The sequence below is a fragment of the Vulpes lagopus genome, unplaced genomic scaffold (assembly GCF_018345385.1).
Source record: "Vulpes lagopus strain Blue_001 unplaced genomic scaffold, ASM1834538v1 ctg45_4, whole genome shotgun sequence".
Lineage (NCBI taxonomy): Eukaryota > Metazoa > Chordata > Mammalia > Carnivora > Canidae > Vulpes > Vulpes lagopus.
This window is the reverse complement of record NW_024570839.1, coordinates 1-18,074: the sequence shown is the minus strand read 5'-3', so window position 1 is coordinate 18,074 and position 18,074 is coordinate 1. Positions and strand designations below refer to the sequence as shown.

Sequence of the window (18,074 nt, the reverse complement as noted above, 5' to 3'; positions counted from 1 at the left end):
CATTATGACTGTGCACCTAAGCAAGGGCATGTACTGAATGAAGGAAAACAGATGAACAGAAAAACTAGGAAAATGCCTCCCACCTCCCGTGAAAACTAACCCCATCTCAGGACCACCCCATTACCATTATGCACACCATTTGACCTGAGTACAGCTATAAGTGAACAAGCAAAAGCCTTGGATTAAGGCTTAGAAGCCCATTTCACTGGCATCTTTCCCACATGGAATTGGCAGAGGAAATATAAAAAAATATAAAAGAGAATTTTCAAATGTATTTTTTTTCCTTGGAATCCTAATTTTATTTTTCTCTTCAAACTTTAAACTCTAGTTAGTTTACATATAATGAATGTAATATTGGTTTCAGGAGTAGAATTCAGTGATTCATCACTTACATACAACACCCAGTGCTCATCATAACAAATGCCCTCCTTAATACCCATAACCCACCTAGTGCATCCTCCACCCACTCCCTTCCATCAACCATCAGTTTGTTCTCTAACATTAAAGAGTCTCTTATGGTTTGCTTCCCTCTTTTTTTTTCCCTTCCCATATGTTCATCTGTTTTGTTTCGTAAATTCCACGAGTGAAATCATATGGTATTTGCCTCTCTCTGACTTATTTCGCTTAGCATAATACACTCTAGCTCCATTCACTCTTTGCAAATGGCAAGATTTCACCTTTTTGATGGCTGAGTAATATTCCTGTGTGTGTGTGTGTGTGTGTGTGTGTGTGTGTGTGTGTCTGTGTCTTTATCCATTCAGCACTCAATGTACTCCAGAGTTAGGCTACTGTCAATAACGTTACTATAAATTTCAGGGTGTATATTTATATCCTTTGGGTAAACACCTAGTAGTTTAATTGCTGGATCCTACGGTAGTTCTACTTTTAAATTTTAAGAATTTTTTTGAGACAGAGAGAGAGACTGCATGTGCACTAAAGGGAGGAGCAGAGGGAGAGGAGAGAACCTTAAGCAGGCTCCACACTCAATGCAGAGCCCGACGTGGTACTCGACCACATAACCATAATATCATGACCTAATCTGAAACCAAAAATCAGAGGCTAAGACAACTGAACAACCCAGGAGCTCTATTTTTAATTTTTTGAGGAACCTCCATCCTGTTTTCCAGAGTTGGAGGTACCAGTTTGCATTCCCACCAAAGGTATTTTAATATTGTAACAATTATAATGAAATTAATCCAACTCAAAAAATAAAATTTAATACGGACCTGTTTAATACAGACCTGTCAAGCAATATCATAATAGATATTTCAAAACTAAAAAAAGAGCCAATTATTTTTTAAAATCATTCTTAAACCTCAGAAAACCAAGAAATTTATGTTGTTAAATAAATCATTGCAATATGTCCAATAATTTGTACCACTTCAAGTATATCTTAGCTTTCATGACACTATTCAATCAACAGATACTGAAACAGCCCATACTATATACATCAGATACTGTACCAGGCACTGGTACAGAAAACAAACAATGTAACCTAAATGGCTATTTCCAGGAAAAGTTCATCTACAACTAAGCCACAAGAGTAAAAATTGAACAGATATACGAACAAAATAAGTGCCTAGTAAAATAAATTGCCTCTAAATAGAAAACTGATACTATGCTAGAATAATCACATGGGCTAGAAATGACGATCGAAGTTTCTCTTTGATAAGAAAAAAAGGTCTTCAAAGCTCTGTTCTCATTAATATTTTGAATTACCATAGTATTATTAACAATGATCATCTCTGGGAGTTAAAATTATGTATTTCTATAACATCTGAATTTTCAAATAAGCATGTATTACTTTTATAACTGATAAAAGCATTTCTGTCCTTCAAAATCTATCTCAACAGCACCTACTAAATGAAATTACTCATTTCCTGATTAACAACCGCAGAAGTCTTATTTTCCTTTGAAACCCCACGGTACTTTGCACTTCTCCTATGGTAATTATGATTGTTAAAGTATTGACAAACATTTTCTAATAAGTATAATCTGATTACTTGCAAGTACAAATTCTCTCCCAAAATACCAAAGTAGTCAAGCAGATGTTCCACTAAATGAACTAATGTATTTAATTAACCCTTTAAGAATGACTCTGGAAAGGGGTATTAGATGATAACAATACATATAAAAAGCTGGGTAAATTTGCTTCCATAATCTTGTTTCAATAGCATTGCACATAAAATTGTTAAAAGAGTCCTTAAAGAGTTTGAATGCAAACCAGTCCAGTCTATGATAAAAAATTTCACATTCTCAATTAATGAGATCTGAACCAATGAGACTTTACTAATGCCTACCAAAAATTCAAAAGAAGGGACTCACATTAAATACAAAATTTCAATTCCTTTGGAATAGCCACAATGCTCCATAGCTGGAACTTTACACACAGAATTAAGATTCTTTAAGCACCATCAGTGCTATGTCAAATATAAATTTTAAATTTTAAAAAGAGATCAACTAAATTCACCCAAAGAGCTTAATTTCACACACACACACACCTACCCAGAGAATTTAGACAATGTTGTTTTTTGGTTGGTTGGTTGATTGGTTGGCTGGTTTGAGGTTATAATTTTTTCTTCAAATTAATGTTTTGGTCTATGGCCTTAACTACCATATCAGAAACTTTTAAAAAGGTAATTTAAAAGGGTGCCTGAGTGGCTTATTTGGTTAGGCATCTGACTCTTGGTTTGGCTCAGGTCATGATCTTAGGGTCCTGGGATCAAGCCCTCCATTGGGCTCTGTGTTCAGCAGGGAGTCTACTTCTCTCCCTCTTTCCCTCTCTCCCTCTCCTCCTCCCTGGACTTATGCATTCTCTCTAAAAATAAATAAATAAATCTTAAAAAATATAATTTAATAATTATAACCATGATGGTTTCTAAATATATTCAAATTCTTTAAAATTCCTCCCTTTAAGAAGTACAGCTTAATTTTCCTCCTCGATTATGGGCTGCACTTTGCAACTGGCTTATAACGAAAAGAATATGACAGAAGGGACAGTCAAGAAACAGATGATGAAGAGATAATGTGGCTTCCATCTTGGTTACTCTCTTGGTTCACCTGCTCTGGGAGAAGCCAGCTGCCACAACATGAGAAGCAGTCCATGTGGCAAGGAACTCAGGACTCTAGCCAGCAGCCATGTAAGGGGAACAATCTCGGAAGAAGATCTTCCAGTCACAGTCAAGCCTTCAGATGATAACAGCCCCACCTAACATCTTGACTGCAATCTCATAAGAGACCCTGAGCCACAGCCACCTAAGTCACTCTCGGATTACTGACCAGAGAAACTGAGCTATTAAATAAATGCTTGTTGATTTAAGCTATAAGGTTTGGGATAACTTGTAACACAGCAATAGGTATAATTACACTAATGCTAATACAATAGTGGTGGCCCTTCAAATCATTTAAGGGCTTCCTTTTTAAATTACTCATCTTCTAAATATATAATTTATCATCTTAGACTTAAACACTGTCAGGGATATGGTGTGGAAGGCAGAGGAAAAAGCTTACCACCCTGACGAGTCCTTTCCTAAGCCCCTAGGGGCAGCAAGGCTTGGCGACCAGTGGGCACTCCCAAGGTACAAGAAGAGCCTCTGATGCCTGCTCTGCCTCACCCTGCCCCATGCCAGGCACACCTGCCCCAACCTCAGCTTCAAGTGGAAGATGAGAAGGCAGAGGAGGGTAGCTAGCATCATGGGCCTCAGCTGTACCTACCATGCCCGGGAGATGAAGATGCTACTGCCAAGGACAGCCCAGCAGCCACAGCCCCTAAGTCAGGCTCTCCCTTAGTTGCCAAATCCTGTGTCACCACCGTGGGATCCTGGCTGGGCCAGAACTGGAATGGAGAATTACCTGCCCTATTCCCTAGTATCCTCCTACAACCAACCAGGAGTACCTACTAAGGCCTCGGCAGGCAGTGGGACCCCCAAGGCCACAACCACTTCCACCATAGCCAGCCCCCTGTGCTAGGGCTTCAGTAGGCAGGAGGATGGTGAGTTGCAACCACTGTAGAGTAAGGGCATTGCAACACTAGTCATGAAGGGGTGCTAGCAACTGGTACCAGGCCTGAGGTTCCCAAATGGAAATGGACAGAGGATGGTGGGGATGCCCCTGCACCTAAGCAAGCAACCCTTGTCCCAGGCAGTAGAACCAGGAGGCAGAGGCCAAAGGGGAGGACACCATGGGCTGCAGCAGTGGCAATGGTGAAGTCAGTGTGGGGCTAAAGGAGAGAGTGCTGCTTACTGCATTCAAGCACCCGGCCCTGGACTATATTGTGCTCTGTATGCTGTACTACAGCATCTGTGTCAAGGACAGCTTCCTGAGGGTGGCACTGGGTGGCCATGTGCTGGCCAAGGTAGAGACCCTGAAGTGGCCTGGGCACTGGTGTGACAGGCAGATAGGGAGCCAGCAGGCTATCCCACCACATAGCATCTGCAGGGCCAGACTGCCTAGGTAGAAGGTCACGAGCCCAGCTGCCAAAGCATTGGGGTCCTCATAGCCCATGTGGACGTGGTAATCCACCACTGCACGGAGTACTGGGTGGCCGTATCATCAGCAGGCACACCAAGGCCATGGTGGTATCTTACTCAGGCAATAGGCTGGAGTGCATAAGGCATATGGACAATCCCCACAGCAATGGGCACTGTATCACCTCTATCTATTACCTGAATCAGAACTGGGACATCAAGGTGCATGGCAGCCTGTTGTAGATCTCCCTGAGGGCTGGCCCATGATAACCAACATCAAGCCACTCTTTAATGGGTTGCTCATTTTCTGGTCTGACCAGTAGAACCTCCATGAGGTGGCACCAGCCTATACCACAGGTATGCCATCACTATCTGGTATTTTGATGCCAAGAAGTGGGCAGCAGCAAGTTTATCAGCTACTATCCAGAGAGAAAGGTGTTCAAATACCTGTGTTACAGCCAATTACACCCACATAGTGACCAGCCCCAGAGTTGAAAAGACAGACAGCTTGCCCTGACTTCAAGAGAGCCTCTGGCCCCATGCTGCTGGCCCCACAACCTACCAGTTTTGATGCCTGCTCCTTTTCTGCCACTGCTGCTGCTTCCAGCTTTGCCTCTGTCCTGACTAGTATAGAGGGCTCTGTCCGACACTGAGGACCAAGGAGAAGAGACCTCTGCTGTCCTGGGATGGAGCTAGGGTTGTGACCTGGGCAGGGGACAGGGTTGGGAGCTACCATCACTGGAGCCAGGGGCCTGGCGACTTACCGTCTGGTCCTGCTCCTCTCAAGTGCGGAGAGCTAGAAGGAGGCATTGCCACCTCCAACCAGAATATAGGCTTGGGGGTTGGGATGTCATGGCCTCTTGCTGGTAAAGGTTTGTTGGTGGGGAGTATTCCCAAGCCCCTCACTCCTCCAGCCAGGAATGTGAAGTAACTTCCCAACCCCTATGGCCATGGCACCTTTTAGACTATGCTGCCACTGTGTGAGCAGGATAAATGGTGCTAGGAGGCGCATGGGTGTAAAAAGTCCTTTCAGCTAAGAAAAACAAAAGGGTACCTCAGAGCTGGGAAAAAAAAAAAAAAGACTTAAACACTGTCACGCAAAGAAGAAAATATGCCTAACAAATATGAATCATGTGTAGAATCACTCTATACTAAAAAATAGAAAAAACCATTTACAGATATAATGAATAAGATGATGAGAAACAATTTCTTTAGCAGTAAACTAAATGTAAGCAAGCAACAACCTGAAGAACAGAAAACAGAAACAATTAAATGAAAACTGAAAGAGGATGTGCAGGAGACTCCCACTTTGCATCACAAGCTCTTCTGTCTACTTGGTTTCTTACCATGTTCGTGTATATCTTTGAAAACAATAAAAATAGCAAATTGCATACACTCACTTGCCACTGTTAGCCAACTGCCTGAACTCCTTCACTGTCATGGCTTTTTTCTGGATGTTGTATTGAGTGAACAGTCCCGATTGTCCTGTGACCATCTGCTGAATTGGTGCTGGAATAAGCAAATTATCAATGTCATCATAGCACTGCCTTGGCTTCCATTCCCGAGGAGGAATCACCTAAAAATAAAATAATAAAATAAAACATTATCTGAAAAATATTCCAGGTAGTTATTTAGTTTTTATATTCAAACAGAATACTAGTGAAGAACAACTCAGCTTTTCTATAACAAATGTATAAAAGAACTGTGAAGATTCAGATTAGGGAAATGCTTGCATTCTCCTAAATATTCACCTTATGGCTCAGCAGTTTAGCACCTGGCCTTCAGCCCAGGGCATGATCCTGGAGTCCAAGGATTGAGTCCCACATCAGGCTCCCTGCAGGGAGCCTGCTTCTCCCTCTGCCTGTGTCTCTGCCTCTCTCTCTCTCTCTCATTAATAAATAAATAAAATCTTTTTAAAAATCTAAATATTCACTTTATCGATTTTTTTAAACAGCAAAATTTATTGAGCATTATACCAAACAGAACTTCTAAACCAAATACTATACTTTTATTAACTATTTTTAGTTGATGGTATTAACCTCTTTTTTTAAAAGATTTTATTTATTTGAGAGAGAGAGAGCATGAACACACAAAGGGTGAGAGAAGCAGACCCCCTGCTGAGCAGAGAGCCCAATGTGGGACTGATCCCAGCAACCTGAGATCATGACCTGAGCCGAAGGCAGAAGCTTAACCAACTGAGCCTCCCACACGTCCCTACTACTAACCCTCTCAATTTTAAGAGTAAAATTCAGAGATGCATAGAAGCAAAATAATTTGAAGTTCAAATAATGCTTATATTAATATGATAAAAATAGGTAAATGTTTAGTCAGTATTACTTTAACATTTCTCACACAATATGCCAAATAGCAGAGTAGTGTGCAAGAAAATGTTGTACAATCAGTTTTCTTGGAAAGTGGAGAAAACCCTGTTGGCAGCTCTTGCCAATTTCCATGATGTAACTACACCCACCATGGCTAATTTGAGCTCACCAACATGATGTCACCGAACATGAAGTTGAAAAGAATTGTGCCTTATCAATTTTTATGTTCCTGTATGCGGCTGTTCAACACATCACTCTTTTCCAAAAGTATTTAAACAATTACTGGGGATCCCTGGGTGGCTCAGCGGTTTAGTGCCTGCCTTCAGCCCAGGGCATAATCCTGGAGTCCCGGGATCAAGTCCCGCATCAGGCTCCCTGCTTGGAGCCTGCTTCTCCCTCTGCCTGTGTCTCTGCCTCTCTCTTTCTCTGTGTCTCTCATGAATAAATAATAAAATAAAATCGTAAAAAAAAAAAACTACTAACAGTGAAAAGATCAGTAAACAGTAACACCAATAACATATATACATATGATTAAAAATTAGAAGGGACAAAGTTACTAAGTCATGATTTATAGCTGGTATTCACCTTTAGAAATTGTTTTAATTTTTTAGGATAAACTTTTAAAAATCAATTGTAAAATATAGATAGCACACATTAATAAATGTGTAACTGCAAATACGTAACTATAAATTATTATAAAGCAAATATATCTCCAAGTATCCTTCTAACACATTTCTCTCTTGCCCAAAAGGTAACCACTATCACAGCATTTCCTTGCTGGGGGGTTCATAATTTTATGCTGAGTATGCATCCCTAGCACTGGTTTTTGAAATGTTTGGAAATATAATCATCCATATATACAGATCTTTTCTGAGGTTTATATTTTGTATTTCACTCAATATTTTTGTGAGATTCAAATACGATGGTCTACATAGCTGAAGTTCACTGATGATCATTCCTACTCAGTACTCCTTCATATAAATATTTATTTATAAATGGAGAACACTAAGTGTTCCTTGTTTTTCTCTCTACATTGGCTTTTACACTGTAGCAAATTGCACTGCTTTATCATTATGTTCATCTTTCTGCTGCATATGAGCACACAGTTCTCTAAAATAAACACATTTTGTGAAATTACTGGGACATTAGATATGTATATATCAAATTTAACAGTTATTACTAAATGTTTGCCAAAGTGGTTGTACCATTTCACACTCTCACCAGGAATGTATGCAGAGTTCCTGTTGCTCCCCATCTTCATCATCACTTTGTATTGTTGATCATTTTTCAATTTTAGTCTTTCTTATAGGTTGTGTAATAGTAGTCAACTGTGCATTTTATTTGCATTCTTAATTTCTTAAGAAACTTTTTCACATATTCACTGACTCCCTGAATATTTCCTATTGTAAAGTGTTTATTCAAGTCTCTTACCCATTCTACTATTGCATTGTTGGTCTTTTTATTAATGTTTAGGGATTCTTTATACAGCCTGGTTATTCTTTGATGTGTGTGTGTGTGTGTGTATACACTTATAAATAGCTATACGTATATGTGTATATGTATCAAATATCTTCTCCTAACCTGTAAAGTGCTCTCCAACCTTCTTAAGGGCATCTTTTAATAAACATAAATCCTTAATCTTAAGGTAATCCAGTCTGTTCATTTTTACCTTTATGGGTACTGCTTTGATCTTTGGTTTAAACAAAATTTTTTTTCCTACTCTGGGGCATAAAGACATTCTATTTTATATTCTAAGAGCTTTAAGGTTTTGCCTTTCATATTCACATCTACAATGTACCTCTGTAAAAGGCCTAGGTCAAGCTTCATCAGATGAGAACACTCAGGGTAGAAGAATGAGTGATTTGTCAAATCAAATACCAGCTGGTAAATGACAGGATTGATCCCCCCACCCTGGCCAAAATCAAAAGTGAGCTATCAAATCTAAGGTTAATTTAATTTTCATCAGCAATACAGAGATATTTCACATTTTATTTCCTCCAAGATATGTTAGTTTAAAATGAGAATAGACACCCCACATATTATATGCTATTGAAAACACATACTCAATACTTTATTTTTTTTTTTAAGATTTTATTAATTTATTCATGAGAGACACTGAGAGAGAGAGAGGCAGAGACACAGGCAGAGGGAGAAACAGGCTCCATGCAGGAAGCCCGATGTGGGACTCGATCCCGGGTCTCCAGGATCACAGTCTGGGCTGAAGGCGGCGCTAAACCGCTGAGCCACCTGGGCTGCCCCATACTCAATACTTTAAAAGAATAAGGACAATTGTACCAAATGCATATGGATAAACATACCAAATTGTCTTCATAACATATTTAAAGGGGAAAGGGTTGTAAATACTAATTTTCTGTTCATCAGAAATACTTATTTCTGATGAAATAGTCTGATGATGAAAAAAATCTATGAAATTCTGATGAATTTCTATGTGGCTCAGCTGGTTAAGCATCTGCTTTCCACTCAGGTCTTGATCTTATAAATATTTTGCGTCTGTGTTCATTTACTTTTGATGTAAGTGTTCACACAGAACTTTAGAATTTTTTAAATTCAGGTCTATAACAAATATCTTATTTTTGAACTGTTATTTTTAAATCTCAACACATTAGGTTTTCTTACATATGAAATGGCAGGAAATGGAAAGACAACATATTTAGGACTTTAAAAGATTCTAAAGTTAAATTTTTACATCCAATCAATCTAATGGAAAGAAACCCATTCCTCCTAAAATTTACCTTGATTATAACAAAATAAAAACATACATTTTATTTTATATCACCATTTCCCCAATCCCAGCCTGCAATCTATACTCAAAAGATAATTTCTGACTGAAATCTGTATTTGGACTACTTACCTTGAAATACACTGTTATTATCACTGCCTACCTACTAAGGAAGAAGCAGGAAGAGGAAGAGCAATGCGTCTTACAATCTTTCTTTACACCTTGAAGACAGATTCCTATCTGTACTCTCCAAGCTATTCACAAAACTATGTAATGTGCATAGCCTGTGGCTCAGGATAGTCTATGTCCAGATCACTGTTGTGGAGTAATTTCACCCACTTCATATGTAATAAAGGTTCATCATAATCCTCTCTCTATATCTCTGCCTCTGTGTGTCTCTCATGAATAAATGAAATGTTAAGAAAGAAAGAGAGAGAAAGAAAGAGAGAGAGAGAGAGAAAGGAAGGAAGGAAGGAAGGAAGGAAGGAAGGAAGGAAGGAAGGAGAAAGAAAGAAAAAAAGAAGAAAGAAAGTTAGTCAAGGTAAAATCTCTCACTTTGGAAATAAGGGTTAAATCTAAAGTATAAATCTAAAAAATGTCGATAAAAGAAAAACCCAAGACAGACTATAACCTAAGGCCAAAGTTACTACTACTGGAACTACTCAACCTTTTTCTCCAAATCATAAAATAAGACCAATTCATTAAATGGTGCATTAACAAAGAATCTTATGGGTAACTCTGTCCCCAGGGCTTGCCCTCAAAGCAAACTAGCAGCATTAATACAGTTTTGGTTTTTACAACTTGATTTGGTGTAATTTTACACATTTGCTATTGCTACAACTTCCAGGAAAAAAAGGCAAGCAGGTGAAACTGACTTTATGTGACATGATGTAAAAGATAACAAAAATGGCCAAAAAACTCACACAAAAAAAATTGGTTCCTTGCATTCCTAGAAATAAAAGAAAATTATCACAATACTGAATAAATGAGTATCTATCTATAAACCTCACTCAAAAAAAAAAAAAAAAAACCCTAGACTCAGGTGTGTTTTGTTCAACATTCAGAAAACTAATTGTGGTTCTCATTAACTTCATTCTACTACAGAATGCCAACAGCAGCACAGGGGTACCCTGTGAGCCTGCAACTCCCTTATGAGGGTGTGTGGTGCTTCCTCTTCTCATGTTACTAAACGTGCCACCCTACTCACTAATCTCAGTGGAACACAGCAAGATCTATGTTTTCAAGGAACAAAAGGAAGAGAAAAGTAGGACAAAGGGCTGCATTCAAAGCCTAGAGAAGGGGACAACCAGTCACCCCCAATCTTCCTCAAATAAAGCCCAAATCCTTGTTAACCCTGCTAGTTTATGATCAAAACTATGTGTCAAATAATTCTGAAATCATATTCTCTTCTACTCAAGAATGATTTTTCTCGAAGGGGGTGGTGGGGAAGATGATTTTTCTCCAGATCAAAGATAATCTGAAGTGCTGAGGTCCCAAAATGGGTTTTTTTTAAGAACTAATAAATAAGTTAAACTAAGAATTCCTCAGGAGAAATTCATTATAAATCTCTTTACTTTTCTCTTTGTTTTCTCTTTATCTTCCTTTTCTCTCACCCACCCCTAATAAACTTTCATCCCCAACATTTTAAATCTTTTCTAGGAGGGACTTGAACCATATACAACAAAATGACAGACCTCAGGGGATAGATACCAGCACAATCCACAAACTGAGTTACAAGCAGGAGCGTCCAGATAGATGCAGGAGGATTTGAATACCAATCCCTGCAGTTCCACAAATCCCAATCCTTACTAAGGCCAGATAACCCCAGTACAATCTGGCCCCTTCCAGGGTTCTTACCTTACTTGCCAACCTCTCCCTCTGCTCACTGAGACCCAACTCCACAGACCACCTTCCTATTCCTTCCACACATGAAGCTCAGGTCAGCCTCTAGGCCTCTGGACTTACTACTCTTTCTGTCCTCACATCTTGAACAAGCTGATTTCTTTATATCCTTTGGGTCTCTGCTTAAGTGTCCTTATCTTACCATGCTAAGAGGCTACCACTAGAATATAAGGTCATCAGGAGAAGAAATGTGGTCTCTACTATCTCATTTCCCCTAAACACAACCCTAGCACCTGGAAAGTGGTAGGTACTCTCCACACTTGATAAGCAAGTATTTGAAAAGAAAACAGAATAGGCAAATCTACAGAGAAAGAAAGTAGATTAGTAGTCATCTACAGTTGAGGGGATAGCAGGGAACAGAGAATGAGTGCCAATGGGTACCAGTGGCTTACACACTTAAATGGCCAAATTGTATGGTATATGACTCATACCTCAATAAATCTGTTATATCTGTAAAAGGGGAAAGAGAGAAAGAAAAAAACAGAAGAAAAAGAGGAGGGATGGGGGAGGGAGGTGAGCAGGGTAGTTAAGCTTCACGTTAATAATGGTCCTCTTAAAAAGTGATGAAATCTATGAATACTTTCATACCTCTCTCTAAAGCCCATACATGGGTCTTTTTGGTTTCTAGGAGCCACACGTGTTTTGTTTAAAAAAAAGCCCTAGAACACAACCTAGCATAAATAGTTTAAAGAAAAATAAGACAATTACTCTTTGAAGAAATCAAATATTCTGTGTGGATTAACAAGAACAAATTTTGCAAATATCTTCCTCTGGAATAAACAATTTCTCATATCATGAAGACTAAGAGCATAAATGAAAAGCCAAGTGATTGGTTTTAGTTTAAAGGATCTGAAGATAATCACCTTTGCAAGACCTGCTCGATGGGCTCCTTTAGACTCCATGAATGCAAGGTATTTGTTGAACTCCCGGAACTCCTCCATGGAGGGTCTGAAGGTCATGATCTTACAGCTGGGGTTCAAAGGACTCTCCACCTCGGCCACCTCCATGATGGCTGGGCAGTGTCTGCAGAGGAGATGATGCAGTCATCAGCACTGAATTATTGTGGGCTTAAGGTTGGTGGTCATTTCCCCAAAATAGCATGTGAGCCCCCCCAACACCCACCATCAGAAACTCTTTTCTTTTAGTTACTTACCATTAGGGAGACTTTCCCATCTCTCCCTGGAGGGAAAGGGAGAGTTGCCTCTAGTCAGCAACTCCCAAGTTCCTATTCCTTGCATTCAAACACTGATCTGACTGTACTGCTCACCTCCTTAAAATCTTTCCTAGTAAGAATGATTTTTCTAACTTTGCAAGTTTACGAAAGGTGTTTCTCCTAAGTACCAATTCTGAAACAGACACTCTCATAGATGCACCTGTATAAAGGCCTAACCTAGGATGAGTAGTGAATGGACAATGCTCAGCATCTCCAGTATATTTTAGGTGAGCTTCCACTTGTCTGCCATGCTTTCCTATAATAATTTACAAACTACCCATTCAGCAGAAGTACCAAGCACCGGGCTAACGTACTGGAGACAGAGAAAAGGGTAAGATTTGTCTGCAAATCCAAACACACTATCTAGAGGTGGAACAGACCTCAATACAAAACTACACAGGCACGGGTAACTAACTTCACCTAAATTACTCAGAAATGACTTCAGAGTTAAGACTTATTAGAAGGAGTACAGGTCGGCCAGATGAGAGAAAGAACATTCCAAGCAGTGAAAGTATCTACAAGTATTGCAAAAAGAAAGAGAGTTTAGTATGCCTGGAGCTTAGAAAGAAAAGATTACAGGCTATCAAAGGAAAAAAGTAGGCAGCAGACTGTGCTACAAAAATATAAACTTAATCTTGCTGACAATAATCAGGATGATGCCCTCAACATGTACTGGACACCTAATACACACAGAATGCAAAGATAAGTAAGAAGCACTGGCCTGCCTGCCTCAAAAAGGAGTCTTATTCCCATTCCACTTCCAGAAGCAATTAGTGCCCAGCATCTAACAACCCAAACAACAAATACTCTCAGAACAAAGCTTTCCTTTTTTTTTTTAATAAACTTAATTTGTCTGACAAAAAGAAAAATTAGGAAAAGATGGAATAGATAAAGATAAAAACATGTTACAGGATAGTAAGTAGATAAACAGATGAGGACTACTGATGAAGATGTGATCATCATTCACTAAAGGTTTAAACAAACATCTATCTCACAAAGTATCTGTGAGGAGAATCCCTACCACCCATTGGGAACTTAAATATAAGGGAGAAAATAATCTGCATGAATACAGATATATTAATACATGACAGAAAATATTCTATATTCTCTTTGCCTCAGAGATGAGGCATGCAAAAGAAAAACCTTCCAGGCTACTTCCCCAACCACTTCCCTTCACACCTATACAGATGTACATGCCCAAATCCATGGGCTGCAAGATGAAAGTTTAACCTCTATACAAGACACACATAATCCCTTAGAAGCGCCTAGATCAAATGTTTACTTAACTATCATGAGCTTGTCCATCACCACGGCTTGCATTATACTTTAAGGCCCAACAATACTCATTGATTTGTGCTTCTCTAAAAACTAAAGGCTGCTCTTATGGGAGGGGAAGGCTGCCTAAATCTTCCCCTCCCATCAGAGCAGTCTTTACTTGTTTCCTCACCTGGCAAACTCCTGGCCACTGTCAAAATTCTCAACCTTTCTCAAGAAGGCCTAAGTGAACCATCCTGCGTGTTTTGACCACCCTCTCTTCATTCCTTATAGTAGCTGCCTGTCCCAATGGTTGGCACTTATGATCATACACTGAACTCTAAAACCCTCAAAGGAAAAGAAGGCTCTCTCTCTCTCTCTCTTTTTAAGATTTTTATTTATTCATGAGAGACACAGAGAGAGAGAGAGAGGCAGAGACACAGGTAGAGGGAGAAGCAGGCTCCGTGCAGGGAGGCTGATGTGGGACTCGATCTCGGGACTCCAGGATCACACCCCGGGCAGAAGGCGGCGCTAAACCGCTGAGCCACCGCTGAGCCACCCCAGCTGCCCTCTCTGTCTCTTTAAGCCCTAACTTCCAGTCTGGGATCCAGCCTGGTTTGTAACATCTGCTATGATAACTATTTGTTAATTGAATGAAGGAATAAGTGCCAAAATGTTAAAGTATTTACACAAAACAATACCAAATGCAGGAGAAAGCAAAGTACTGATCTCATACACAGGAAAGTTACTTAGAAAACAGATTCAAGTTGCTTGACAGGTAAAGCATAATATAATACAAACATCCGAGCAGTGAGAAAGGGGAAGAAGTTCCCAGATTATCTTTGTAGAACATGTGGTACCTGGAAGCAGCCTTACTTTTGCCAAAGAACAAGAGTCACATGCACAGGTCTCCAGCAGAGGAAAAGCCACTAAGAAAGAAACTCAAAATCTGGCCACTCAGTGAACAGCAAGCACTGAATGCCCAACCGCTGAGTAGGCATACAGGAAGGAATGAAGAGAAACCCTAACAGGAGCAGAATGAAGTAAACAATAAGTCATAAACACTCTGAAGAAGAAACCAGGGAGTAGCTATTTTAGACAGGGTAGGTGAGGGAAGGTATTTCACACGCCTGAAGAAGGGAATAAATCATGCAGATATCTGAAAGAAAAGCATTTTGGACTAAGGCAACAGCAAGGAGCCTCTTGGGCTCTTCATGGAATAACAAGGATGTGAGCGTGCCTGGAAGTCATAAAGCAAGAGACAGTGATGAGAGGGGAGACAAGGAAAAAAGAGTTTGGGGGAAGTAATCTGGTGCTCTTCCCCTTCTTGTACATTCCCATTCTTGATACTCTAAAATATATTTCCAAAAAAAAATAAAATATATTTCCATTCAAGATGACACTGTTCTCAGGTAACTCTTCTGGAGGATTTTATGCAGAGCAGTGAGCAGGCTCATCATTCTGGCTGTTGTATCAAACAAAGACAAGGTTGGAAGCACAGAGGCAATTTACACCAATCCAGGCAAAATAAAATGGTGACCTGGACCAGTGGTGGGCAGTGAGAAGTGGTCAGATTACAGATATATTCAGAATAAAATTTCCTAATGGAAGTGAGAGAGACAAGTCAAGATTTTTGGTCTAAAATACAGAACGATGGGACACCTGGGTGGCTCAGTGGTTGAGTGTCTGCCTTAGGCTCAGGGCATGATCCTGGAGTCCCAAGATTGAGTCCCACTTTGGGCTTCCTGCATGGAGCCTGCTTCTCCCTCTCTGCCTATGTTTCTGCCTCTCTCTTTCTCTGTCTCTCGTGAATAAATTAATAAAATCCTTAAAAAAAAAAAAAGATATGCAGCAATCAGAATTGCTTGACCTAGTTTGCTAACTTGCCTATGAAACATACTTTGCAAAAAAAAAAGAAAGAAAGAAAGAAAGAAAGAAAGAAAGAAAGAGAAATATACTTTGCCTCCTCCCGGTGTCACTATTTGCTGATTACACAAACCTAGTTCTACCTACAAACCAGGTACATACAGACCTACTTTATGTTAATCCCACTACACAAACCTTTGCCAACATGACAGGCAAAAAAGTCTGGTGTTAAGTTTCATTTTCTTTATTACTAGTGATATTGACCATTTGGGGACATTAAAAACCATTTTCATTTCACTTTTGGGTTGCTTCCTTACATTCTTTACCCTTAAAAGGTAGTTTATAAGTTTTCTTTTCCTTGAGTTTTTCCTAATTCACATTTATCACTATTAAACCTAATCAGACTGCTAAAATCAAATTCCCAGTCACCCCTCTTTCTCTTTTACCTTTATTATTCTAAACCAAGCAGAAAAGTAGTTTTAAAATGCTCTTGCAATGGTTCCTACTCAGAGAAATACTTTGGGGACAATATGCCTATGATTTTCAGCAATAATGATAATACAAGAATCATTTCTTTTAATACTACACCTCTTAGAGACTGAGTCCCCCAAAAGAGTGACAGCAATGGCTGTAATGACAACTTTGTTGTTTTGCTTCCACAGACCTAGCCTTCAATGTTTTTTAGAGCACCTAAACCAAATGGCCATATTTATACTAAGAATGTTTCTTAATGAGCTAAAGATATTTTTCAGCAAGTGAAAAAAAGTGTAATACTAATTCAAACTTATATAACTTTCCCAAGCCTCTTTTCTGAAAACTTTTACTATATCATGAAGGAAAAACATCTGCTCTTATTTTATTTTTTTTATTTTTTAAGACTTATTTATTCATGATAGACAGAGAGAGAGAGAGAGAGAGAGAGGCAGAGACACAGGCAGAGGGAGAAGCAGGCTCCATGCCGGGAGTCTGACGCTGGGACTCCAGGATCCCGCCCTGGGCCGAAGGCAGGCGCTAAACCGCTGAGCCACCCAGGGATCCCCTACTCTTCTTATTTTAACTGTATATCTTATATGGCAATAAAAAAGAAACTGAGGCCAGGCCAATGCTTTCCTGCTAAATTTAAATCTATATCCTATATAGCTTTCCTGTGTACACCTGTATTTCCAAGTTGTGCTCTCTTATTTAAGCAATTCTGTGGAAAGCATTAAAAAGATGATTCTTATCTTAGGAATATTAATTTCTTAGACAACGTCTGCCACAGAACTAGTCTGCACTGCTAACCACCTCTGAAGAGAACACTTAAAGATCTCTTTAAAGTGCAACCCTGGGAGATAAACACTCACCTTTTGAGTAAATAATGCATAAAGCTAAAAAGAGAATGAACCAAGGCACAATTACTAACTATGCCAGTGTTAGAAGAGAACATTCACCCATAGTTCTTCATGTGGAGCCTCTGGAACCCTGGAGACCATCCTTTCCAGTTCTCACTCACTCATCCTTCCCTATAGTGAGATTAAAAAAAAAAAAAAACTGAGCAGTCAAGGTCCAGATGGAACAGCTATGTCTACCCTGCTCTACTTCAGTTCTCAAGTGCCAAGTCCACCAGAGGCACGGTTTAGGCCTTGCCTGAGATAGCTGGAAGGCTAACATTTCCATTCCAACACTGCAGCTCACCCAGTTTGGTCTCACAGTGAACCAAGTAAGCTTTTACTTACACACTGCTTAGTCAGGCATTGTTTTGAGTTGAATTGTGTCCCACCCACCCCCCCCCAAAAAAAAAGATTTAGTAGAACCTAACCCCTAATACCTGTGAATGTGACCTTATTTGGAAACAGTTTTGCAGATGTAATGAACTAAGATGAGATCATGTTTGATTAGGGTGAACCCTAGTACAATATGACCGATGCCTTATAAAAGGAGAAGAGCCAGAAAAAGAGGGAAGAATACCATGTGAAGATGGAGGAAGACTGGAGTCACACAGCTGCAAACCAAGGAATGCCAGCAAATACACAAAGCTAAGACAAAGGCACAGATATCCCCAGATCCTTTAGAGAAAGCATGGCCATAATGACACTTTGATTTTGGCTTTCTACCCTCTAGAACTCTGAAAGAATAAATTTCTCTCATTTTAAGCCATCCAAGTTTGTGATAATTTGTCATGGCAGCCCTAGAAAACTAATACAGGCATCAGGACTGATGGGGACAGAGTAGACTGCCACATTCTCCAATCCCAGCTTCACCAATAGTAAAGTCTGTAATACCTCCTATCTGACTCCTTCATCTTTCTCAAATGGGTGTTAAAGTGGCAGGAC

The 18,074-nt window shown here is 39.6% G+C and overlaps 1 protein-coding gene and 1 pseudogene across 2 annotated transcripts in view; one reads left to right on the top strand and one right to left on the bottom strand.

Annotated features, from left to right (window-relative positions):
• LOC121483885 (lysine-specific demethylase 4C) overlaps nt 1-12,448 on the bottom strand; it is a 238,541-nt gene extending 226,093 nt beyond the window's left edge. For both annotated transcript variants that reach the window (XM_041742383.1, XM_041742384.1), the window contains exons 1-2: nt 12,293-12,448; nt 5,867-6,042 (exon numbers count right to left, since the gene is read on the bottom strand). In XM_041742383.1, the coding sequence (XP_041598317.1) occupies nt 5,867-6,042; nt 12,293-12,436 (320 nt within the window). In that variant the 5' untranslated portion in view covers nt 12,437-12,448. The remainder of the gene's footprint in view (nt 1-5,866; nt 6,043-12,292) is intronic.
• Nucleotides 3,694-4,942, top strand: LOC121483886 (annotated as a pseudogene).
• Nucleotides 12,449-18,074: the final 5,626 nt, after the last annotated feature.